Source organism: Schistocerca piceifrons, chromosome 5 (assembly GCF_021461385.2).
Source record: "Schistocerca piceifrons isolate TAMUIC-IGC-003096 chromosome 5, iqSchPice1.1, whole genome shotgun sequence".
Lineage (NCBI taxonomy): Eukaryota > Metazoa > Arthropoda > Insecta > Orthoptera > Acrididae > Schistocerca > Schistocerca piceifrons.
The window spans coordinates 39043609-39069767 of NC_060142.1; the positions used below are offsets into that span (position 1 = coordinate 39043609).

A 26159-nucleotide genomic window follows, 5' to 3' on the forward strand; every position below is an offset into this window, starting at 1 on the left:
ATGGAGGCGGACGACTCGGACCTGGCGGGCCAGTACCTGCAGCAGTTCGAGCTGGACCGGCTGGAGGGCGCCGTGAAGCGCGAGCAGGGCGCGGGCGCCGAGACGCCGCCCCCGCCGCCCCCGCCGCCGCCGCAGCAGCAGCAGCCGCAGCGCCTGCCGTCGATGCCGCTGCTGCAGCCGTCGCCGCCGCACCACCTGCTGACGCCGCCGGGGGAGGACGCGCACCCGCTGTACGGCGCGGGCCAGCAGCACGCCGGCGTGCTGGTGAAGGCGGTGGCGCAGCACGGCCACGGCGGCGAGCCGGGGCTGGTGGCGCTGCAGCACCCGGGCACGCCGCCCGACACGCCGCCCGTGAGCGCGTCGCCCCCGCACTACGCCGCCGCCGCCGCCGCCGCCGCCGTGGCCGCTGCCGGCGCGCTCGCCGACGACATGGGCTGGTTCCCGCAGTCGGCCGTGCGCTACCTGGCGCCCGAGCCGCTCGACCTGCGGCCCAACTGCGCCGCCGACAACATGATGGAGCCGCAGGGCGCGCCGGTGCTCGCCGCCGCCGGCTGGGCTCCCGGCGCCACCTCCGTCATCGCGGGCGGCTGCCGCAAGCTGCTGGCCGAGTACGCGCCGCACCACCACCACCACCACCACCACCACCACGGGCACCACCACGGCGAGGAGCAGGTGCCGGTGCGGCCGCTGGGCGCCGGCTCGGTGTCGCCCGCGGCGCACCACCACCACCAGCCGCAGCACCACCACCACCAGCAGCACCACCACGAGCTGGCGCCGCCGCCGCCGCCGCAGCCGCAGTACGCCGCCTCGACCGCCTCCTCCACCGAGGACATCCTCAACGACGACGCGCTCATGTCGCTGTCGGTGCGCGAGCTCAACAAGAAGCTGCACGGCTACCCGCGCGAGGAGGTGGTGCGCCTCAAGCAGAAGCGGCGCACGCTGAAGAACCGCGGCTACGCGCAGAACTGCCGCAGCAAGCGGCTGCAGCAGCGCCAGGAGCTCGAGGTGACCAACCGCACGCTGGTGGCCGAGCTGCAGCGCCTCAAGGTGGAGCTGGCGCGCGTCACGCAGGAGCGAGACTTGTACAAGCAGCGCCTCGAGCAGCAGCTGCGCCACGCCGCCCCCGCGCCGCCCCCGCGCGCCGACGTCGCCTCCGCCGCCTCACCGGCCGCCGCCGCCGCCGACTTCTACATGTGACGTCAGCGAGCGGCGCGGGCCGCCTGGTCCTGAGGCGCCGCCGCCACGACGCCGCCTCCCGACGCGTCTGTCCGTTAGGAGTGCCGGAAACGGTAAACAGTGGACTCCAGGTGTGGCCCCTACTTCTCTGCAGCCTCCTCCGCGTTACTGAGGGCGGGACGGAGTTCCCAGTGGACGAGGTCGAGTGATCCCCTCTGCCGCGAGATTCACGCACCAAACCTCTCTGCCTGCGTAAGCAGTAGCTTGCCACCCCTCCAAAGCCGTAATTTCGGATACCCGTAATTTCTAAGTGTCTCGGCGTGACTGTCTAGAGGCCACTCGAGCTGAGGCTTTCCTCCCTGTGCACAATGGTTTGAAATCGGACCTAGTCCTCTTCGTAACGTGTCAGCCTCGCTGGAGTCCAGTGAGAAAGTATGGCCTGCTGTGGCACCACCAGATGAATTCGGCAACGATCGTTGTCGCAATATTGTGCGCAAAATACGGGGTCGTCAAAGCGGTTAGGTCCTAAAACGCGTACCGCCTACTTTTTACCATTCTCAGTACACGTGAGTAGTCGGCTCCTCGTCTCTGTCAGCCACGACTACGCCACCTCCGACGCGCCCTGCGAGGCTGCTCTCGTAAGGTGTGCGCGACACGGTAAAGAGTAGTCTCCAGAAAGTGTCCCCTCGTCTGTCCATAGGCCGCTCTGATATTCGCGCTTCCTCACGGAGGGCAGAAAACGGTTCTGACTGAACGACATCAAATATGTCCCTCATCTTGGCTACTTCCCTGTGGCCTTGCCGAGAATTTCGTGCACTGTCAGCCCTCTCCAAAACTCTACCTACGTACACAACAGTTTTGCACCCCTCTAAAGCTGTGATTTCGGACAGCCATAACTTCCAAGTTTTCAATGATCTTCTCCATTACTCTAGAATGGGAACACTGCTTGCGGTCACGAAACTGATACAGAGTTTTGGAACAGAAGTTGTACCAGATCCCATTTTTTTCTATTTTATTTATTTATGTTTCATTTTTTCGCGACTAGTTATCCGTGTCGCCGCAACGTCATCCTCAAGCACTCTTTCTTATACTCAGCCAAGCTTTCGAGCGGCTCAACAATTTGGCTGTGCACGTGAATGAACACTTGAGAATGGGGTAGCTGTGACACCGAATCTGCTCGCGTAACAAAACTTTAAGGTAAATATATAAAAGCGAAATAAAGCTGGTGGAAGTTCCCGTTCGCAAGTCATTTCCTTCGTAACTGGATGCTCAGATTCCCTCGGTGTGATAATTGACGTGTTCGTCTTGATGACGCTTATGTTTCGTCTGCGCAATGTTTTGAAAACAGTCTTCTTTTTAAGTTAAAGTCCCGCTGCAGCCCGAGCACGGCCGCCGCTCGCACCATCAGATGGGGACGAGTAGGGCTGTTGTTGTTTGTTGATACGGCACCCTCAAAGCGGTTGGCTCCTAGAAGACATTGTGCCTAGGTAGCAGGATTCTCAGTTCACGTGAGTACTCGGTCTTTCGTCTCTGTTACTTCCTTGTAGGGTTCCCCAAGGTTCATCCACGATTTACTTTCTTCATACTTCGGGCCCTGTGAAAAATGTTTTGTATTCCTCAAATTACATTTCCGCCTTCCACTGTATTTACTGGCTGTTTTGCAGTATCGACTAATTCCGACTATTATAGCATTCCGAAGTGGTGGTCTGACGTGCCCACGCACATGCCAACAAGCTGATCGGACATATGGTGGGCAAACATGAAACTTACTTTTAGACAAATTGTCTACATGACTACTTTTCGAAAGTTTTTTGTTGTCTGCCATATAGCTGGAGAGCTTGGGGGCCTGCCCTAGTGTACGTCAACTGCCACTTCAAAACGGCGTAACAGCCGATATTGGTCAACAGAGCAAAATAAACAGTAACTACAATCAAAAGCGGAAATTTTATTTGAAAAATTTTGCACAACTGTGGAACCTACCCGAAAGAAACTCATTATTTACATGCGAAAGTTGTTTGGATGAAATCCATGGCGTGATTGGTAGACGGTGCGTCATGGGAAGACGGGAGTGAACCACCTGTCCATACTCAGATCTGCTAAGACAGAATGGAGGGAAATCTGGTGAGATTGCTCTTGCAGTTTGTGAACATGGCAAGACAGCACATTGCCACCAGCTGCAGCCGACCTGGCGTGTCCTTTTACGCACTTCTTGTGACTTCTTCTTTACCAACAAATTTGTTCACAGTTACCAAATACTGATCGATCATTACGCGCTGTAGTTATCCTTCTACCCACGTAGTCTCGGACGTGTTACACTAGACGCTTTCTGTTTTGTTAATGAGCGAGAAGCAGATCTTCCAGAAACATTCGCTGGCGAGCATGGCAGCGCCACATAACACAATTCAGATGTCTTAAAAAGAAATCAATGAGCCGCTGTTTTCTTCTATAAAAGCGCCGAATGTTTCTTGGAAATCTTTATCTCACTACTAGACATTATGTCAACATTCTCAGAGGCTGGCTTAATGGAAACGAATCATTGTCTTTATCTCTTTGCGACTGTTGAAAAGCACAGAGTTCTAACGGGGAAAAAAGTTGAGAACATGAAACGACACGAAACAAAATTTTAGGCTGTAAGTAGCTACAGATACTCGGAGAAAGTGTGGAGAGTTTGCTGCTAATAAGACTGCGGAATCAGTGCTTCTAAGTGCCTGTTGGAATTAAGATTTCACTTCCGCACACAATATTTCGACTGACTTACAAAAGTATTCAGGGCAGAAGGGGGCCAACTCTGACGAAGCAACTCTCACGGAACTACGGGGACGACCGATGCTGAGCTTTCAGTGGAACACGTATCCAGTTCTTTGCTAATATGTTACAAAAATAAGGGAATTAATCTTTCATTCCCTCATTTCCAGTCTTCTTCGTCTCCTTCGGTATGCCTACCAGGTTATCTCTCTCAAGTAAGGCTAAAATCTCGTAGCACTTCGTTGTCTACAGTACAAATACTGTACGCAAAATTAGCATCGTCAACTATATTGAACATCTGATAAGCAAGCGTCTATTTACTTAGATGTCTGTCCACCATTTCAACAGCTTTTTACGCAGCTAGCTCTTCGTAAATGCGCAGCATGGGCGATTGCCTTTTCATTGCGTGGATGCGCGTACGTGCATAAGTACAGGGTCTAGTAACCTCCTGCAAGTCGTCGACAAATCTGTTCGCAAAGAAGAACTCGTTCGCATTTTGCGATATGGCCCCTGGAATTTCCGTCACCTCAAAGCACTGAGTACATTGTTGGCACTGAGTATATTCTTGCTATTTGGCAAGCCGCGAAACGGAAACACGTGGAAATCTTAATAGTCTTACATCTTAGAAGCTTCATACGTAAAAAAAATTTCAAAATTCTCGTTCACCGACGACTTTAGTGCCACTTAAGAAACAGGTGAACCAATTTGTAAAGCGCATGTTGTTTGCAGAGCGTCTCTATTGTTAATAATAACAATAAAAAAGATAACAAATTTACCAAATTCCACGTCATCCGTAGCCTCAATCCCGTCTCTTTCGTAATTTGATGACTTTACTCAAAATTTTCTTTCGGAAGAAAGCTACAGACCCAAAGCGGAGCTTTCGTAGAGAAATTCAAAATTTTTAGATTCTTTACGACTTGAACAAATTGGTATTATTATTACTTCAGAATTTTGTTGCTTTCGCTACGGCACAAAACCGCACATGTTCTTCCCAGCGATACTGCTAGATTACGAAACAGTTTCATTTCTCAATATACTCACGAGAGCAGCAGGGGGTCTTCATTGCCAACTTTCACACTCCTTTTCGTTAAGATGACTACTCATTTGTCAAGAGTCACAGCACAATCAAAGAAACGGAGAACGATTTTATAACTTTTTTTCTCTTTTTGTTCCGTATGGTGTGTAGACTTTCAGGCGTACAAAGCTGCCGGTGCTACGTAGCTCCTTTAGGCCACACTTTATTCGGAAGTAATTGAAAACTGCAGTTATCCACCATGGAAACAAAATGCGATTTTCCAATCTAGGTGAGACAGTTTCCTCTCTCTCTCATGTACTTGAGCCCACTACTCACGTGTCAAGAGTTAGCAGTATAATAAAAGTGGTGCGGAACAATTTATTACGTTTCTTGCATCAGGGATTGGGAGCAACAAATGCAAGGAGAGACTTAAAATTCGTGCGTTTTCGGAAGTTGCTGGAATCTGTGCTGCCCACACTGAAAACAAACGACCTTTTTTCATCCCAGTTCTGGCGGACAGAATAAGAAAGGCAGCTATTACCCTACCCTGAGAGGGGTGCGTGATTCTCGGGTCAGTTGTGTCTTCACACTTTGCATTTCGCCCCTCCCTCGTAGCGGGTTGTCTCGTAAGAGAGCCAGTGGCCACTATGAGCCTTCGCGAACTGGAGGACTTTCCCCCTGGGGACCGCCCGGTCGCTGATTTCAGTGACGGACATAGAGACACGGACGTGAGCGTGTGAAGTGACGCATCTCACCGCTGATGGTGAACGAGGACTTTGAGACACAGTGTATATCAGATATTACGGGTTCGAACATTTCTACTACTGGAACTTCTTTAGATTTTTAAAGAGGCAGTATCTTGAACTGTATTTTTAACACACACTGCTTTATCCCTGTGAGAGAATAATGTACTTAATTTCCAGTTGCAATAGGTGTTGCGATTTCAAGTCCAAAACTCACCTCTTCCTTTACTTAGACGGGTTTAGCTACAATATCTTTGTTCGACGTCTGTTTGCTTAGTTCAGAGAGATTACACGGCTGTAGATCTCGTTAATGGAGTACTTGGGACCGAATGAGTGTATGAGTATATGATTTGAGACCTTGAGAACTGGAACGTACTTTGTAGATTCTAAGGCGCTACAGAATAACGTGTCAGTTGTCGGCATGCACTTTTCACTGTCTGATTACTGGAGTAAGTAATATAATGAGTCACATCTACAAGGTTATCCACTTTTACAATCCCTAGATATAGTGTAAGGAATCGAACACATTTTTCCTTTGTAATCGACAGATATTTACTTTACTATGCGATTTTGAAAAATGCAACTGTACTGAAAAGAAAACTTTTTATTTAAGACTTGCAGTAATTTTCAGCTGAATGGTGTAGAAGAAGTACGTAGACAAAAATTAAATTGTTCTGTGAACTTTGTGTTTCTTTTTGCTCAGTTGTGAAGCATTATCGCTCTGATTTTTCAGGCTGTCTCCAAACAGCAAAACCATTTAAACAATATTTTCAATATCGTTTTTGAAATACAGAAGTTACCAATATCGGTTCCATATTCCATTTTTGTGCGATTGAACTGTGTCCTTAATACTAGAGTTCGGAAAAGACTGTGCCCCCTGCATACATCTTCTGGAAGACAACATTCCGGACCACGGATGTAAATGAGGGTGCTTAATCTTGTACATATGAGATCATGGTTGTGTTTCAAATTATTATATGTTAAATACCTTGAGAATGATCTAATGTAAATACAAAGTAATAAAAGTATTTGCTTAAAATACAAGCGTCTTCCTTGTAGTGGCTCACTTCCGCTACTGCACCACTGCTTCTCAACACTACAAGTCTGTCGCATATGGAATTCGCCGAAATGATAAATTGCTGGGCAAGAAACAATAGTTCTTGAGAAATGGTCTGGGTGAAAAATACTGGTATTGGCTGTCATATTTCTACCTGTATGCACACAGGTTTTTTCAGTACTGTACATAAATTAGGCTACTTTCGTTGTCTCGTGGAAAGTGTGGAAATGTTAACGCCTTTTTCGATGCCATCGACTTTGTACACCTTGAGTCACTACTGACTGTATTACAGCTTCTGTTACTGCCAAACTACAGAGCTCGCTTTGGTACCGTCAGTCGCTTGCCTTGAGGTTCCAGCGCTTCATGTTTACGGCGTTTTGTGCCGCCACTGGAAACATTTCCTGTTTGTTCCTTTGTCGCGCGACCTGGAAACACGTTCTCCTGGCTGCCTTGAGGCCGATTGTCGGTGGCTTTTAATCCTTCAGGTTTACGTTCAGCATTACCACTAATAGTCTGCCTTATTTCTCAGCAAGTAGGCTACGCAGTAATGTCAAAACATGATTTTATTCGGTCTACCTATCGAAATATTGCGTTTGTCACGTAGCCACTGCTATCTGCGCATACGTACAGTCAATGTTTCACCGACAGAACATGTTTAGTCTACCGTGGTTCTGCACTGGAAACTTAGCAAGTATCATCATATAGAGCTTTCATAGAAGTAATGTAACAACCATTTGCATCATCTTTAGTGTTTTTCTAATTCACTGTTTTGTTGTTGTTTTACGTTAGCGAGTTTTGTGGCGACGACAAATCCAAGAATCCAGAGGCAGTGCTACCGACTGCTAATGCTTTATTACAACAGTTCTAAGTATTTTTAGCTGATATAAAAATAGGCTAGCTACTTTTAAAATAAAGCAGGAAGTTATTTTTCTAACAACTATTATACTCGTATTTTCTTGCATTAACGATGTTTAGATAAATATTTTCTTTTACTCTCACACAGTCAGTTACCTAACTAGCAGTATGTGACTACAGGCGAATTCAGTTTTATTTACGTTACTAAATGAACTATTTACTAACTAGGTTAACTGGACTGCTGTGGGTACATACCGAGATATACACAGCTGCAAGTGTTAATAAAAATAATAATTGCTATTAGTGTTGCATTCAGCATATCGTTCTTCTGAAAACTACAAGTTAACTGTAAAAGGTCGCACCTTATTTTATTTCCTCTACTCGTTTCATGAGCACGATTTACGTGAAGTAATCAGTCGTATGTATGTTGAGTGTACGACTTTGGTGTAGCCTGCCACACAGTTCAACAGTAGAAGACAATTATGTTGGAGACTTAAAACTCTGAAACGGGTAGTCGAAATAAAATAAATTGTGACTGTTGACAGTAGTTTAAAATGATATCAGTAACAGTCACGGTAAAATCTAATCTAAAACGTTCCCATTAAACTTAAAAATATCGACCGTGCTTGTTTCTGTGTTGTTGCTGTGGCCTTCAATTCGATGGCTGATTCGATGCACCTCTCCGAACGAGTCTATCCTGTGCAAATCTCTGCATCTCTTAATAACAGCTGTATCCTACATCTATTGGAACCTGCTTACTGTATCATGCCTTCATCTCCCTTTACTATTTTCATTCCCTTCAGTTCCCTCCATTACCAAACCGATAGTACGTCTGGGTGCGGCCTATCAGCTTCCTTCTTTTAGTTAAGTTGAGCCACAAATTTCTTTTTTCACTAATTCGATTTAGTACCTCCTCAATAATTATTCTATCTACCCATCTAATCTTCAACATTAGTCTGTAGCGTCGTATATCAAAACCTTGTATTCTCTTCTCCCTTAATCAAAATGGTTCAAATGGCTCTGAGCACTATGGGACTTAACTTCGGAGGTCATCAGTTCCCTAGAACTTAGAACTACTTAAACCTAACTAACCTAAGGACATCACACACATCCATGCCCGAGGGAGGATTCGAACCTGCGACCGTAGCGGTCGCGCGGTTCCAGACTGTAGCGCCTGGAACCCCTCGGCCACCCCGGTCGGCCTCCCTTAATCGCCCATAGGCCACGTTTCAAATCGATAGAAGGATACACTACAGAGAAATACCTTCAAAAAGTTTCCCAGCACTTACATTTATATCAGATATTAATATATTGCTGTTTTTTAGAAATAACTTTCTTACTGTTGTCAGTCTCAATTGTGTATCCCTTTTACTTCGGCCATCATCAGGTATTTAGCTGCCCAAATCCAAAACTCTTCTGCTCCTCTTAGTGTCTCAGTTCTCAGTTTAATTCCCTCAGTATAACCTGATATATTTCGGCTACATGTTTTGGTTTTCTTGATGTTCATCACACAACTTCTTTTCAAGACACTATCCATTCCGTTCACCTGCTTTTCCAGTTTCACCACCGTCTCTGACAAATTACAGTTTCATCGTTGAATCTCAAGGTTTTTATCTCTCCTTTCAAATCTCAATTTGGTTTCCTTTACTACTTGCTCAAGGTACAGACTGAAACGCATGGCGAAATGTTACAACCCTGCCTCACGCCCTTCTCATCGGTGGCTTCCCTGTCACGTTTCTCAAACCTGCAATCTAGTTTCTATACAAGTTGTTAATAACCTTTCGGTCCCTCTGCTTTACCCCTGCCGCCTTCAGAATTTCAGAGAGTGTAATGTAGACAGCACTCTAAAGCTTTCTCTAACTCTACTAATCCTGTAGACGTAGGTTTGCCTTTTTTCAGCCTATCTTCTAGGTAAGTCATAGGCTCAGTATTGCCTCCTGCGTGCCTACATTTCTCCCTAACCCAAACTGATGTTATCCGAGACCGGCTTCTAGCAGTTCTTCTATTATTCTGTAAATAATTCTTGGAAATATTTTGCGTCCATGACTTATTATACTGGTAGTCTGATAATATTCACAGCTGTCAGCATCTGCCTTCTTCGGAATGGGAATTATTATATTCTTCTTCCAGCCTGAAGGTATTCCCCTCTCATATATCTTGTACATGAAATAATTTTCTCATGGCTGGATCTCCCAAGGATATAAATAATTCAGAGCTGATGTCGTCTATTCCAGGTGATTTGCTTCCACTTGAGACTTTCAGTGCTCTTTCAAATTCTTCTCGCAGTACCATATATCGTATCTCATGTTCAACTATCCCTCTTCTCTTTCTGTATTACTGTTCTCAAGTCTGTTACCCTTATAAGGATTCACTGTGTGTTCTTCTACCTTTAATCTTTCCCATATTTGCTTAGTACTGGTTTTCCGTATGAGATCTCGATATTTCTATGTTACTAGAATGCTATGTCTTATAGAGGACGTGAGAGTAGGGATGGAAAAGTTTCACATTTTTTGCTGGTCGATATTTGTAGGTTGGTCGCCCTTTGACTCATCCATGTCTATTTCTGCTTCTTCGTATCGCCACGTGGGCAGTGACTGGTCTTTGGACGGTTTTATCTCACAAATCTCTTATTTTTCGTGTATCTCTCTTACATACAATAATTGCTCACATCCTAGTAATATAGAGTTATAGAAACACTCCTCTTGTTGTAATACGTGGTAAAAAAGTCGCACTATAACGCTACTGACGAATTTTAAAAAATTACATTTTTGTTAGCAAACGAGTACAAAAAATTAGCAGTTACATGCAGACTGTTTTCGTAACTTCACCAAGGGAAGGAGTGATTGTTGAAGATATGTACACAAACAAAGAAGTTACATTTTTTCTCATACAAAGTAGGAAAAATTACGTCCACTATGGACTGTATCGTAATAACTATGATTGATAACAACACCGGAAAAAATAACGTAATTAAGCGCCAGTTACTGACGTCAGAAACTTATTAGAAATAACGTTTTTGTATCAAGTAGCTAAAATTCCAGGGTGACATGTTATACCGGGATCGGCCGATCCCAAGAGAAAGGTATCCTCTTATTTGATGACTTAGACACAATGACTTTTATTGGCAATATACGACAGTGAAATGAACGGTAAATCATTGATGAAATCAGCCCGATATCGTTAAAGTAACTTATTTTAAGACCCATTATACTTTTTGAAGCGTAAGTTCATCTTGGCTGTATTGATGCTAACAACACAGAAATGGGTATATGTTTACTGAGAATTTTTTAGAAAGGAAAATTGAAGAAAGTACAGCTGAATATGTAAGACAATTTCTTCATTTAAAATTCTCTGTAAATGCCCACAAATAAGTTTTTCTGTCGCTATGACGTCGCAATGAAGGTCATTCAAAAGCCAGCTGAAACCTTGGGGATGAAGCAATGCTACAAAATGTAGATAGGATATCTTCAACTTTTGTAATCCTGTCTTCCTCAGTTGCGTGTAATATTACGGTATATTGATAATTTTTACTTATGGACCGTCTGACAGCAACTGAATAAAACACAATTTTAGTGCCATACGCGTTTCGCCTTTATTTTCTGCAAGGCATCATCAGTGGCAGGTTGCGTGGACAATTTCTTACATATTACGCTCCTGTTGCATTTTTGGTGTTGTTCTTCTTCTTATGAACTCCAATTTGCGGTTTTTTCCACATTCCACAGCACTATGCACTGAACGCTTGTTTTAATGCAATGTTTTGGTTTCTGTTGCCGACTGTCGGCAACAGAAACCAAAACATCGCATTAAAACAAGCGTTCAGTTCACAGTGCTGTTGAATGTGGAAGAAAACCGCAAATTGGCGTTCATAAGAAGAAGAACAACACATAAAATGCAACAGGAGCGTAATATGTAAGAAATTGTCCACGCAACCTGCCACTGATGATGCCTTGCAGAAAATAAAGGCGAAACGCGTATGGCACTAAAATTGTGTTTTATTCAGTTGCTGTCAGACGGTCCATAAGTAAAAATTATCAATATACCGTAGTAGATAGGATAATAACATAATCTATCGAAATGATTTTAGACGAATTTTAATATTAATGTTCTAGGAATTAATGTAGTTGGAAAATGAGAATTCCACTTGCTAATTTAATTGAAAGAGGTGCCCAGGAGTAATTCACACTGTCACTGTATTTTTACCTTTACGACTATTACTTTATATAATCAGCTGCTGTGTATGAATATTGACCTTGTCTTCAGTGACTACTTCTCTTCTACTGAGCGGCTAGTAGCATCAACTGTAGTTTTGTGTTGCGTGTAGATTATTCCTACCTGTGATAATAAACGACACGTTTAGGGCTTCTACTGATTAATAGGCTGTCATTTTGACTAAAGTAACAGTTCAACTATTGCTTCGTAGTTTAGGTTAAATATGAAATGTAGGCTGAGCCCTAAAATGTTTTTTTTTGCCTTTGCTTCAAGTAGACATAACAACATAATATTAAAAATTTGTGCGTTTGTCGTACGAGCTGGTTTTTGAGACGTTGCAGGCGAATTGTCCCAAAAACTTCTTACACAATTTCAACATTTACCATTTTTGTTTTTGCGATACGCAGCTGTTTGCTTTGTGGCTTCCACATATTACTTACTGGTGTTGTTGTGGTCTTCAGTTCGAAGAATTTTATGTAGCTCTACAGGTTTGTCTGTTCTTCATCTCTGAGTTATTATAATAATCTCTTACGAATTTGGTCGTTTTGGTAACGGTAAACCACAGTACGAAACGTTAACTTCGTATAACACAATACAGAATGCTTTCTGATTCTGAATTAATCTAATACACAAGTACGGACAACAAAAGAAAAGTTTGGCCTTAAACTACTGATATCTGAGAACAGAACAGAGTATTCTAATCAAGGTTATACCGAAAATAAATCATATTCTCCAGTATATGGTGCATTGCACCTTCACGTTTAACCAACACTTTCCAAAGGACCACATCCTCTGCGAAACACTTCATTTTATCCTAAGCGTGTTGACTGACGTTTTAAGTCACCTGCACAGTATATTCAAAGGACGTTGTACCTACGCAAGTACGCTTTTTTATATGGTTGGACTATAGTCATTGTCAAACCTTTATACATCATACGTATTAACTCTCCAGGAATATTAAAGTCAAAGTTTGGTACCAAGTACTGTGGTTTATAATACGTTCTAGCCATTCATTTTGTTCCCTGTAGCATTTTATAACTGCCGTTTTTCGTTTAATAATATACATGCCAGTCGTTAACAAGTACCTTTACGTTGTACTGTGCGTACATGACAGCTGTTTCTGTAGTCACGCACACGTACCACTCCTGGTCATGGTGAGGTCATCAGAAAATGTACGTAACAGGATAGAGAAAAAAAACTAAAAGTGAATCGTTGCACGCCTAACTCTATACTAACAGAAATAAAAGAAATTTGCTTGTACACATGGTATTTATCATTTACACAGTAAGTAAGGTGTGTAGGATCTCATCTTTCTATTCTTTTCTTTAGTAAAATGTTGCGAGTATAGCATTTCTTAATTTATTTGTTTAAATGTTTATGTGTTCAGAACATCACTGGTTGGTCGAAAGCAGTACACGACAACGGAAATACCTTCCAGGAAAATATCAAAGGCTCCCTAAGAACACGCAGTATCGGTCAGTAGGGAGCATGGTGACTGGTACAGTGAAATTGTTTCATTCACTAGCAAACACAGGCAAAAGCGCCACTGTCCCAGTACACACCATTGATCGAGCCTGAACTGTGACGAAAGTTGTAAATCTTGGTACACTGAAGTGTATAAAACAGATTTACTATGACTGGGAACGTTGCTACATCTTCAAAAATGCCTGTTTATGAAACCATTCAATTCAGGAATTAATAAAATTAGCATTTAAGCTTCGTTTCCAACGAGTTTATATTCAACGTTTTTGTTAATGTAACCATAGTTTAACACTGTGTGTTCATCATGGACGGTTTGACATGCAGAGCTGCAGTAGATGAGGAAATGTGCAATATTTCAAAAGAACTCACAGTGCCATGGTGTTCCTTGTCCGCGACGAAACGGGCAGCCGGGTGTTATACAGTATGAAGAAAGGGAAAATTCTGCTGACCGGGCATGTACTTTTGACTTTATATCTGATTCTGTGAAGGTGAATATAGGGCGACTTCGTATTTTGTCGCAGACAACTCCAGTGGTCCGAGACGATTCCAAAGCGTTTCTGTTAGGCACGTTGCTTACACACTGATGTTCTGTCCGATATGTAAAATCGTGTTTTACAGGTTTTGCTATCGAAAATTTTCTTCTTATCAATTCCTTTCGGCCAAAAAAAGAAATGTATTCATACATCTATTGTGATACGGCAGTAACTGTGTGATTATTAAGAAAAAGTATTTCCTTCCCTTAATTTCGATAGCACCATACTCTTAGTCACATGGAACGTAGATATACACAGTACCCGATTAATTCAAGTTATTTCGGTTATTTTATTCTAAATTTGCCTCCTGTGAAGTATATTCCTCAAGGAGCATTTAACAGAAGATCATTATACAGCTAGACTGTTGGGCCCCTCACCAATAGTAATTTACGATGATGCCGTTTTTACTAACGAAAAAAAGAGATTCTATACATTCGAGGCTAACACCGTCATAAAAATCGTGTAGGCTGTATTGAAATTTGCCTGCTTGATCTCCACAAAGCTTTTTTAGGCATATATGGAAAAGTCTCACCAACAGCCCTTTATTAGGAAGGCGCAGTCCCTTCAGGAGAAATCATTGCAGTTTTTTCTCCGTCCTTTCTCGTCAGGTACGTTTCCAGTAACAAAGCCACGAAAGAATGCTAGGTGGTCTCAAACTGGGATCTTTATCATTTCATTGGCGAAATAACACAACATTAGCATCACATTTTGTTTTCAATCGAATATATGTGTTTCATATCCAATTTTGCGCAGTTTCTGAATCTAGCCGCCAGCAATACTTTGCAGGTAAGTGCCAGTGCGCGTTGCTTCGCCCGAAATCTTAGATGAATTCGTGTTTATATTCGTTTTCGCTTATGCCATGCTACGTTTTCAAACCCAGCCCACGGGAAACAAAATGCTCGCGTACTTAAACTCGCGTACTTAAACAAAATTAAAGAATAATCTGTCCGGATACGTGAGGTTGCTCTTAGATCTTACCGACGTAAATTCCGTTGTCTTTCACTCTGTGTGTGGGCGGTGGTTTGGTATCCCTAATAGCTTTCTGTGGTTTTTCGGAATCCTGACAGACAAGTACCTTGATGAATCAGGAGACAGCAAAAGATTCTCCATACCAGAGACTAAATGATAAAATGAAAGTGAGATATAATCTCTGTGCTAATTGTTGCATGATGTCTCCTAAGATAACACGCGATTGTTGGGCAACTTGTTCATAATCATGGCCCTGCATATTTAAGAGGGTCTCCTTAAAAGTCTCTATTCAGAACTTCAACAACAGTATGGGGAAGTTATTCATTTTAGCGTATCATCGGTTTGTCTATTCAGAATGAAAGTAAATGGCTATATTTTTTTCGTTCTATGAGTCTTTTCTAACAGTTGGATGATATTTGTATACGTCTGAGGGAACGGAAATGTTATAATTTATAATTTTAGAACAGAAATCACAAGTATCTTTGAGTATGAAGAGTACCAGCCGCCATCTACGACAGGTGGAAACGCATGGTGTGGATATGAGGATACGCTTTGTGCGTGGATTTAGTTATTGCCTGTTTCGGCGTACACATTGTACTAGAATCCTTTTATAATACTCTATACGTTTCGTAGTGATTTCTCGCCTTTACCTTTACGCCACGAAATTAAAAAAAATTACAAGACTGTACAGGTTTTCTTCGCGAGGCACACAAGTGTTTTACAGCCTGTTAATAACCCGGAACTCTTAGTTTCTAAGGTAACTCGGAGCATAACGTGTCACGGAGAGTCCTATAAGTACTTGGCGTTATTTTAGTATGGACTGGGCAAGTAAACAGGGTTCATGTCACCACGTCACCAGTTACCAACATGAACGGAGGGGCAGCTTTTTTAATCTGTGCGTTTGTTTCTGATGCAGGTGCCATTATCACAGCATTTGAAACGTACCAAGGGTGGACCTGGTCACCTTGAAGCGTTGCGCTGCTTCCTATAGTGTAATGGTAGTTGTTTTTTCCTTTATTTTATTAACAATGAGACATAAATTTCTGTAGTTTATCGCCAAATCAATTACCTGCTATAAATGTTAGCGTTACTTTGTGAAGTAACGTCTATGACTCATGGTATATTGTGAACTCTGTGATTGTCACACGGGTAACACTCGTTTCATAGAACTTCCTGCGAACGTGACGTCATTTTGACGTCACACACAATGTCGGCGACCGCATAATCGGCTATCGACTTTAGTTAGTGTTCCATACGCGCCTCCCACAAGACTCCATGCTCGTGTACTGGAGATTTACAAAAGCATATGATTCTTGGAATGATTCATTATAATTATTGCTATAATAAAAAGTCACATAATGATTTGTCGACGGTTAATGCCTTCATATAAGAGTGCTCTCTCGTGAGTGAGTTATTATCGCAATAATTTATAAATGAAGCATGTAACACGATTGTTTTGCAATCTGCAGTAAGCCGCTTCAAAGCAAAGGAGCACTGAAAATTTATCACAAACATGTCACCATTAAATGTCACTTAATGACGCATCAACGATATAAGCCTTCAAGAGAGAGTGTGATATCCGAGACAGGAAATAAATAACGCATAGTTAAGTGGTAGCGTAATGGACATCGTTGTGCGGAGAGTTGTGAGTTCGCATCCCGTCACATGCAATTTTATTTTTTATGTCAGTGTTGTCAACACGTCCTGGGACTTTCTTATGAATGTAATACAAGTACGCTTTGCAATATTCGATGTTATTTACAATCACTTTGATCTGAGAACGGAGGACGAAATAAATATTATGCGATTTCCGAGTACGTTTTAGGCAGGAACGGAGGACAGCTTAAATTGCTGCGACTGAAACAAACAACAATAAAAATGCATGTTTTTCCTTCTCATAAATAATTGGCTTTTTTTTTACAACTATGTACGGTCTTTCGAGTGTGTGGTTAGGCAGGAATCTATGAGGACAGTGTAAATTGTTGCAGGTTAATCGAGGAGCAATAACATTCATATCCTTCACGTATCGCAAAGTCAATGGAGGATCATGCGGTCACTGATACTGCGCCATGACGTCAAAATGACGTCACGTTTGCAGGAAATGTAGTCAAACGAGCGTTATCCTTGTTATACTGTGGAGTTAGTGTTTTGTTCTGAGGCATTTTGGCAGTTTAATTTTGCTAGTAGCAGTTCACCTGCAATCCTACTTCCATTGTATTTGGAGTGAGGGGGAAACGCGAAAATATAAATTGTCGAAACAGAGCATTAGTACCATTTGACTGAGACATTCATCTGGAGTCTGGAATAGCTTTTATTTTTTGGTATGTACAGTCACATCTGAAAAAGTACTTGAATCGGTAAAATAAGATTTATTAATGAGCAAGCATTCCACCAACCGAAAGCAGTTGAAGACGTTGGTGGTAAGAATTTTTAACGTCCGCGTGTTAAGGGAGGGATGTAATATTAATAATATAGTAGGGAAAAGCCGCTTTGTCGCAAATTGTTCATAAAATCGCCGAGTGTCACTACATGATAGTAATAAATCAACTAGGCATAGTTAGTTACCGAGACGTCTTAAGTCTTGGCTGCTATAGAACGTCTACAAAACGAGTTTCCACAGTTTCTTTGGTTACGTGATCAGAGTAACGCTCCGGGAAAAATGGAAATTTAGCAGGCTATAAAATACCACACAGGTCTCGTGAAGAAAACATGGTCTCTGTAAGTGTTTTGATTTCGTATACGATGTTAAAGTTGAGCAGCCACAGTTTTTGATTTTGCTGTAACATGTTGTTGTGGGCGGAAAAGGATCGTTTGGATAACAAAACACAGCCGTTTTGGTTAAGGAAATGGTAAACCTTGTGGTTGGTTTGAACACCGCAGTGCTTTACTAGGCATGGTACCATTACAGCTGAACTGCAAGTTAACGTGCACTCTGAACCAAGATTTAACGTGGCTTTTCATGCATTAATCAGTCACTGCCAGGGGGAAAGAAAGGTGCATGTAACAGAACAAACTTCAGGAGCGACTGGGAAGCGAGTCACAGAACGCTGGATTTGTTGTGAGACACAAACCTCCTTAGATATTGAGGCTCACTTGTCTTTCACCTCTGCCAACGATTCGTTAATAGAAAAAATTTCAGCCCGAATCGTGATTAGGTGATCACGTTAAAGTAAATCCCCACCAATGATGTAAACGTCTGGTCGAGTCAGTTCAAACGTGGGAGGAAGATAAGGGCATTATACATCCAATGGAGTGACATTTCCATATTCCATCTTGGCTCTTATATAGCTGATTTCAGCTGTTTGCCATTTTCAAGCGCGTACTCCTATATTCGTGAATTTACACCGTCACCCTTTGCGAGTGTATACAAAGATATACTAGTCATTTTAGTACGTAACCGCTGAAAACAAAAGTTAAAACAACGTTCCATATCCGTCAACGCTTTAAAATAACATTACTCTCAGGGTGGAATAAGTTTGTAAACATAAAATCTCATAATATGTCGCACAGAATATAGATCTGCGCAGGTCGATTCGACTCTGTACAGTTTACAGTAAACAGCTGTCCAAAGATATAACGACATACAGTGACTGCCGCCCAGCTGATGGTACCTGTGAATATGTGCCGGGGATATGGTGCCTCTCCATTATATATGGTTTATCGGTATATTTCAAATTGATGTCATACACGTGTTCCACGTGGCACACAGAAATACGTTCATGCTTACGTCATGTCATGTAGTAAGTGCTTGTATAAAATGAAGTCAGACTATAAAAACAACAATTTCGAGAATCGAAATTTAAAAATTTCACAAATTTGCCGAAATAGTAAGTTGTCACATACAGTAATAACAAAAATATGATTGCAAACTGTTTGGACAACATTTATGCCTTTTCATTTCATCATATACTCGGCTAAAATTCTGTAAAAATCTCATGCTATATAATTCTGACTGTTCGTTCAATATATTGTCCCGCTATTGTGAGGGTAAGAGATTTATGAGATGTTTTGTGGCCAAAGTTCTTGAAAATGAATCATTTCGTTGACTGATGGGGAAATCTCGTGCCAATTTTGAATATACTTTTAGATGAACAGGCTAAATAAGCAGAATATCTGTTCACTTGTTCATCTGGAAAAATTGTACAGAGGTTAAAAGTTCAGCTATTTTCTGGGAAGATTTGGTAAGGTTCGGATCTTGTTCCGTTTGTTTTGTTACTTTTTTTTGTCTGAGGTACTCCGCATGACCTTTGTGCCGTCCAGCGGTGACTGGCGTCATGACGTGTGGAGTGGTCAGAGGCGGCAAAGAGTCTTCTGCATAAATCATGACGTCTTGGAACTCCAATTTCCGGAAGATTAATAATGTAAATGCTGATGTATATACTCTTGTTTTTGACTTTGGAAGTTTGGAGTTTGTTCAAACGAGATGTACCTAACTCATTAATTTCATATCATGCTTGTAATCTAACGCATAATAAAAGCCTTCATACATATTAGAGTAGCTGAGTTCTACAGACTTAAGAAGAGTTTATCAACGACTCGGAGGATCACAGAATTCTCTGAGGTTAAGACCAGCGAAGAGATAATTTATAAACTAAATGGACCCTCGCACTCTCTTTTAGCAATCATGTATATTTACAGTTCCTCGAGTGCATCCATGACTCTTCCTTTCTTACTTATTACATGTAGTATTTGTTGGGCTCTGATGGCCCTTGAAATAATGCGGGCGGATTCTTTAAAACCAGTAGGATCACGTCTGCTAAAGCACTGCTGTGATGAAAGCACCCTACCGGCGAGGGCAATCTTGTCTTCCCATTTATAGCTGTTATTGTGCGTAAAACCGAAAAACGTGATGCAGTTTTAATTTTTTTACATTTACTACAAACATTTCAAAACCATTCCATTGGGTCTCTATTAAAAATGCTGTTATGCAGTTTTTCAGTGTGGAGCATTGAAGTATCTGTGATTCGACATTGTTGTTGTTGTTAGCTCCAGTTTCTTCGTCTGCTACTGGAGTCTGTCTCGCCCTATCGTTGGCGACACAAATTCCTCGTACGCATCCAGAAAATCCGCTTCCTTCTCTCTTCTACTTTGTATGGTCACCAATTTTAAGCTTCGTTGCTTCATCTCTTAAATTATCTTCGTTCGAAATATCCTATCCATCGAAACTTCAGTGTTCTGTTAGCTGTCCTTTACGCCATACTGAAATCCGTTTCCCCTTATATGTTGCTGGCCACTTTTCAATTGCTACGATATCCATCTAATTTTTTTTCTATCTTTTTTAGTTAGATGTTCGTTCTGTATGTAAAGCTGAAGCAGATATGGTCTACAGACTTTTCATTTTGTTTTCAAGCAGAGGTTTGGGGCTTCCTCATAAAATCCGAAACTGATGTTGTTATTTTTCGCGTGTTCTTTATACCAGTTTTCAGTCAATGACTGAAACTGGGTGATAAAGCCTGTCTGACGTATACAAGAGTGTGTCGAGAACAGAACGCAGCACTTACCGAGCTCTTAGTTTATGTAAAAATAACAACAAAAAATAATGTAAACAGGGTACTCTGTAAGTATCAGAATACACTTAGTATGTAATTCGAACCACGTATGGCCGGCCGGAGTGGCCGTGCGGTTCTAGGCGCTACAGTCTGGAGCCGAGCGACCGCTACGGTCGCAGGTTCGAATCCTGCCTTGGGCATGGATGTGTGTGATGTCCTTAGGTTAGTTATGTTTAATTAGTTCTAAATTCTAGGCGACTGATGACCTCAAAAGTTAAGTCGCATAGTGCTCAGAGCCATTTGAACCATTTGAACCACGTATGCTTTACTCTCGCGATATGCTGCATTGTACGAATACTTCCTGATCGCTTTAACGACACACCACTTATAGTCTTTCGAAGGCTGGACAGCAAGAACGATGAAGATTCTGCGCATTTCAGCGTGCATGTACGTGAGCACCTGAGTATTTCATATCCTGTTCAGTGGGCAGATGAGAGAATTTGTTTGCTTCTACGATCATCCGGCTTAAGCCCACTGACCTTATTTCTGCGGTGTGCTGTCAGGCCGTCGATTTGCGCATCGCCTGTCAACCATAAAAACAATGGCGTCGTATGCAAGTAGTGAAAACATGCGAGGTATGTTTCTCTACACGAGGTGTTCTCTAGTGTCTTCGTTACTCATTGTGGCGGCGAAATAAAACGGAGTCGCATATTAACGTTTTGTGTTTCGGAGGCTAAGCATGTCCGGTCCCTTATCAGTGTAAGAGTTTCTTCTCATTTTAACCGAGGATTGCGAATTTTAAGTATTGTCCGCTAATTTCTGTAGACCATACATTCGTGTGTTTCCAGTCGATCTCGCATTGCGAAGGACGGCTGTTCAAGCCCTGCCGTCTCTGCTCAGATATCCATAGCTTCCTTAAATAGCTGCAGAAAAATGCCGGGATGGTTCCTTTGAAAAAGTCACTTCCTATTTTCTCCCCTGCCGTTCCCCAATTTAATCCCGTGGTCCGTCTCTAATGACTTCAAAGTCGTAGATGTTAAACCCTAATCTTCCTTCCCTTTATAGAATTGATTATGTTTTGAATTTTGTCACTGGTTGTTCCGCACCATTTGCATGAGTTTTGCTTTTAGGAGAATAACAAGCAGGATTTTGCGGTTTCTCCTCCTGTATAGTTCTATCATTGCTTTTAATACCTGACATAGTCTACCACTACACTTACAACCGCTATTTTCAGCCCTCAGTCAGTAGCATACTTTACTTCAGTGTACACCATCTTTGTTCTCTCAGGGTACAGTCGCTTCGATGAGTGTTCTGTAGTCGATGTCAATTACATTTCTTGATTGACTCCTCTTCTTGTGTTAACGTTTTCAATTAGTACTTCCTATTTTAATGTCGGAATTGTTACAATTGTTGCTACTTTTGACTAGTCTAATGGGTCTTGTTAATGTGCTTTTTGATTTTGAGGCTTCAAAAGTCGTTTTATGGAACAGAGAATCAAATAATATTGTATAACGGATGAAAATTTTAGAAAGCGTTACAGTCTAATCATGATACTTCACCCTTAATTGATTCATACTACACACGTGACCAGTTATCGGAAAGTCATATCCCTAGGTTCTATTACACAGACTCACCGTTTTTAAATTCCACATATTTCATCATCTGTACCAGTCCGACACAATACAGTTCTTCTCCGATAATCTATAGTGCTTGCTGCCACCACTCTTACAGTTCCACGGAACATGGTTTTTCAGCTGATAAAATTTTTCAAGGATCGTCGTTTGGATACGGAGGTATGCTAAAAGTTTTGAAGTTTATGTTAAAGCTTCATCTTTTTTCATGGCATGCAAAACATTCAAAAATTTTCCTTTTAATACGATTTCTCAAATGAAATAACCAAATATCCGTAAACAGTTTCATTACTTGCGTTTATAGTAGCATTCTGGTGAGTTATGTTAAAATTAACTTAAAATACATGTGCATTTTTGTACGGACTGGTTTTGTAGGCGTCCTTTGTCACTGCGTAGGAGAAAGAGAGTTTCATTTTACAGGAAACAAGACCATAAAAACTTTCAGAGCTGGTATGCTATTTTACGAAGACTTTGCTCCATCACACGCTTCACCCTTAAAAAATATTACAAAATTACAGATATTGGAATAATGGAAAGATTACGAATTAGAAAGTGATATGGATAGCTGCTAAAATGTAATATTTGTATATTTGTATTTGTGTGTGTGCGTGTGTGTGTGTGTGTGTGTGAGAGAGAGAGAGAGAGAGAGAGAGAGAGAGAGAGAGAGAGAGAGAGACGGAGAGAGAGCTTTCAACAGATTTACTTGAATGTTTGCAGTCAAACAAAATACCTCCTCAGGTACTGTTCGTTAACTATTATAAAGGTCGTCTAGAAATGAGAACAATTCTAGATAAGGTTTCTTCCTCGTAGTCTACTCATTTTTATTGCTATATGTATCTTACAAAGGGTTGCGAGTGTACTGGATCTGGTTTTCCATACCAGAAAATTCTGATCAGCACATTTGGCAGACAAATTCATTAGAAAGTTTACATTTTTGATGATCCTTCAGTTCAGCGGGAAATCGTCATGACATATATTATAAATCCATAATTTGAATATCTTCCACAGCAGACACACTCTACAGTCATGATCTGGGACCCACTTGCTCGGCCAAGTGCCCTGGGTCACTGCTGGCTTCGTGTTTCTCGATGAGAAGCAGCGTTGCGTAGCTTCAACAGAGGCTTCCTATCAGAAATCGTTGAATATACGTGGCAGGCTCAGTCAAATTTGTCGTTGTCTACACTGTTTCAAGAACATCGTATTTGATGCTATGTGTCTTTAAGTTCAGCAGCCAGAAGACAGAAAAGTGAGAGAAGTGTGGTGAACAAGCAATATTTCAGGTCTGATATATGAGAGAGATGTTTTGTTTTGTTTTGTAAGCGTGAAGAGTGTAGTTCTTACTTTGGAGAATTTAACATCGGTCTGACAACCAGTTCTTAATAATACTGTGTAAACACTCTTTCAAAATTTCGAAGTAATTGTCTTTTGAAACACTGTCGCCATCAAACATAAGGTGACGCACGTCAGACGAAAACACACAAGTACGTAGTATTAAACCACCGCCACGGTGCTTTACTGTGGGTTGTATAGGTTATCATTACATTCACATTCCTTCACATAGCTTCTTTGCAGATTCAGACCGTCCGCCGCTTTTATACAAAAACTAACTTCAAAGCAACGCATAGATCCGTTAGAATTTGCATCTTGTGTATACTCGTATTGTTATTGAACTTGAAACCAAAATAACGTCAGTTAGGTCACTAATAATAAAAATATAAAGCTGATGAAGTTTTCCAGAATATGGCGACAGTGTGAACAACACTGACGCAAAAATCGTTGCTGTTATAGTTTCACTGTACATCAAGTGATATAAAAATATTTTTTAAAACTATTCATGAAGCGTGATTTATTAATTGCGAATAGGAATCCTTAAAAGACATACCATGAAGACACTAGTAACGTAACTTTCGAATTTCTGAGGTTCGTTTACCATATTTCACGAGGCATGTACCTAGTGCCCAGGCAAACAGAGGCAGGGACACACAAGGTGGTAATTTAAATTTACTGGTATCGCGCTGGAGTTATTTACGAGTTACCAGTTTAACAGATTCGAGACTGGCCTGGACGGAGTGACTGGACTGCTGTTCTAAACACATTCCTCTAGAATTATCACTTTGTAATTGTGAATGCCATAAATGTGTAGGATACTTCATTTGAAATGATGCTTAGTTTATGTAATCTTAAAAATCTTATTGTATGAAATACTACAATTAGCAAAAAATGGCTCTGAGCACTATGGGACTTAACTTCTGAGGTTATTAGTCCCCTAGAACTTAGAACTACTTAAACCTACCTAACCTAAGGACATCACAGACATCCATGTCCGAGGCAGGATTCGAACCTGCGACCGTAGCGGCCGCGCGGTTCCAGACTGTAGCACCTAGAACCGCTCGGACACCCCGGCCGGCTACAATTAGCAGGCATTTGTTTTGCGGAGTTATGTTTTCATCCTGAAAAAAACATTGTGCATGCCGTTATTACACATAATTTGTAGTGTAGCAGCTTTTGAAAAATTCAGCCACACAAAAAACTGTATCACAGTTTGGACACCACCAGGATGACTCTTTTCGGCACGTTTTTCCCTCCTGCCTTTTGTTGACATCGGATCGCGCTTTAGAGACAAGTGTTTGATGTGGTTTTTTATGATATTTTTTACTACCAGAGATGATTTCCAAACGTTCGTTTAGGCGAGACAGTACTTCAAACGCTTCATCTTCATTATCTTCTTTTATTTATTACTTACTTGAGCATACAGAAATCTGGATCAGTGACAGAATCATCAACTTCCGCTTCTGAACTAAATTCTCCGATTTGTTTTTCCAGACTAGTGAAAACCCCACTATCTTCGAAGTTTCCAATGCAAAAACTATGCAGAATGCGAGCAGCGGCCAACAATGGCACAGTTAGGAGACGGAGGAAAGAGGAGATTCAACACAGAGCAGAGTTATACAATGCGCTTTTGCAGGGTACTGACAGTTCAGAATTCGAAAGCCATGTCGTAGGGCAGTGCAGAGATCCTTCCTCGTGCAGTCTACTTGGCTACCAGCAGGGGGCAGTAGAGCCAATGTGAGCTACGAATTTTTACGCACAGCACGAGCAAGACTCGGGCGCCATCCGCCTAACTGCCGCAGCTCGAGTACCACGTGGGCTTGGTCTAGATTATGTTAAAGATAAAATAAATTTTTTAATTTTTTTAAGGTTATCAGGTGCCTTTACTGTTCATGTTAAACCAGCTGCTGCCCTGGCTTCGAGGATGGCATCTCAGGATTTGGCTGCGAGAAGAAAAACAAAATTAGCATACTGAGCGAACGAAGCGTTCTACTGATCTCACTCTGTTAAACTGTTAATAATTCTTGGCGCTGTACATATGACACATAACGATTATGAAATGCTTACCATTGTGAGATTAGAAAGACTAATTAAATCATACTGTTACATGCACTAAGACGAATACTTTATTACGCAGTTTGATATACCGGAATAGATTCAGAATAACATCTGATTTATAAAGTGATGTTTACCGCGGGTAGGAATAACATTTTTTGTATAACTACCACAGAGCAACTACTTTCGACAGTACTTCATCATTATTCTATAACTCCACATCGGAAAAGTCCAGTGTCTCGGCTTTACCTCTGCGTAACAGTAAACCTTTCTCTACCGCCTTCTCCATTTCACCCACACGACTCTGCAATAAACTACCCTGTAACCTGCTCCATATCCAAATCCACTCTGCTTTCAAAAGGCGATTAAAGCGTAATCTGTGCTCATCGGCGTAGCCTCCCTCTCGGCATTTTCCAACTGTTTTCTTTCCGTCCAACAGGTAACCAGTATCTCTGTGACACCCCAAACTACCCAAGCGTTCCTCATCCCTTTCTACTTCTGTTTCCTTCATTCTATCTCATCTGATAATCTTACCTTGTAATTTCTACCTTTTCCCCTTCTTCTCGTTGATTCTTCAGTACTGCTGCCACACATTTTTGTTAAATGTCATGTCCGACAATAACGTAATGAGGAAATTGCTTAACACAATGTGAATAAAATGGACTCTTCTTGAATTTCAAACAGTCATTACTATTATTGCATTGGTCATCTACTATACAAATTGTAGTGTCGATTCACTAAGGACGTCTGGTTAGGAGGGAGAGCGGTTCAGAGAACCATAATCTTGTCAGCTGAAATAAATAAATAAAATAAATAAATATCCGTCAGGCTTTAGAATTCTAAATATCTATTAGGTAGGACACACTGTCGG

The 26159-nt window shown here is 41.8% G+C and overlaps 1 protein-coding gene across 1 annotated transcript; it reads left to right on the plus strand.

Annotated features, from left to right (window-relative positions):
* LOC124798144 (transcription factor MafA-like) lies at nucleotides 1-25208 on the plus strand. Its single transcript, XM_047261423.1, has 2 exons — nucleotides 1-1136; nucleotides 25103-25208. Exons 1-2 carry the CDS (start codon nucleotides 1-3, stop codon nucleotides 25206-25208), a joined length of 1242 nt encoding a protein of 413 aa, XP_047117379.1.
* Nucleotides 25209-26159: the final 951 nt, after the last annotated feature.

Excerpts from the sequence above, each read along its gene's own strand:
- LOC124798144 (XM_047261423.1), top strand. The coding sequence starts at position 1 with ATGGAGGCGGACGACTCGGACCTGGCGGGCCAGTACCTGCAGCAGTTC. Across the intron at positions 1,137-25,102 it reads GCCGCCCCCGCGCCGCCCCC|GTTATCAGGTGCCTTTACTG; the intron begins GCGCGCCGACGT and ends AATTTTTTTAAG.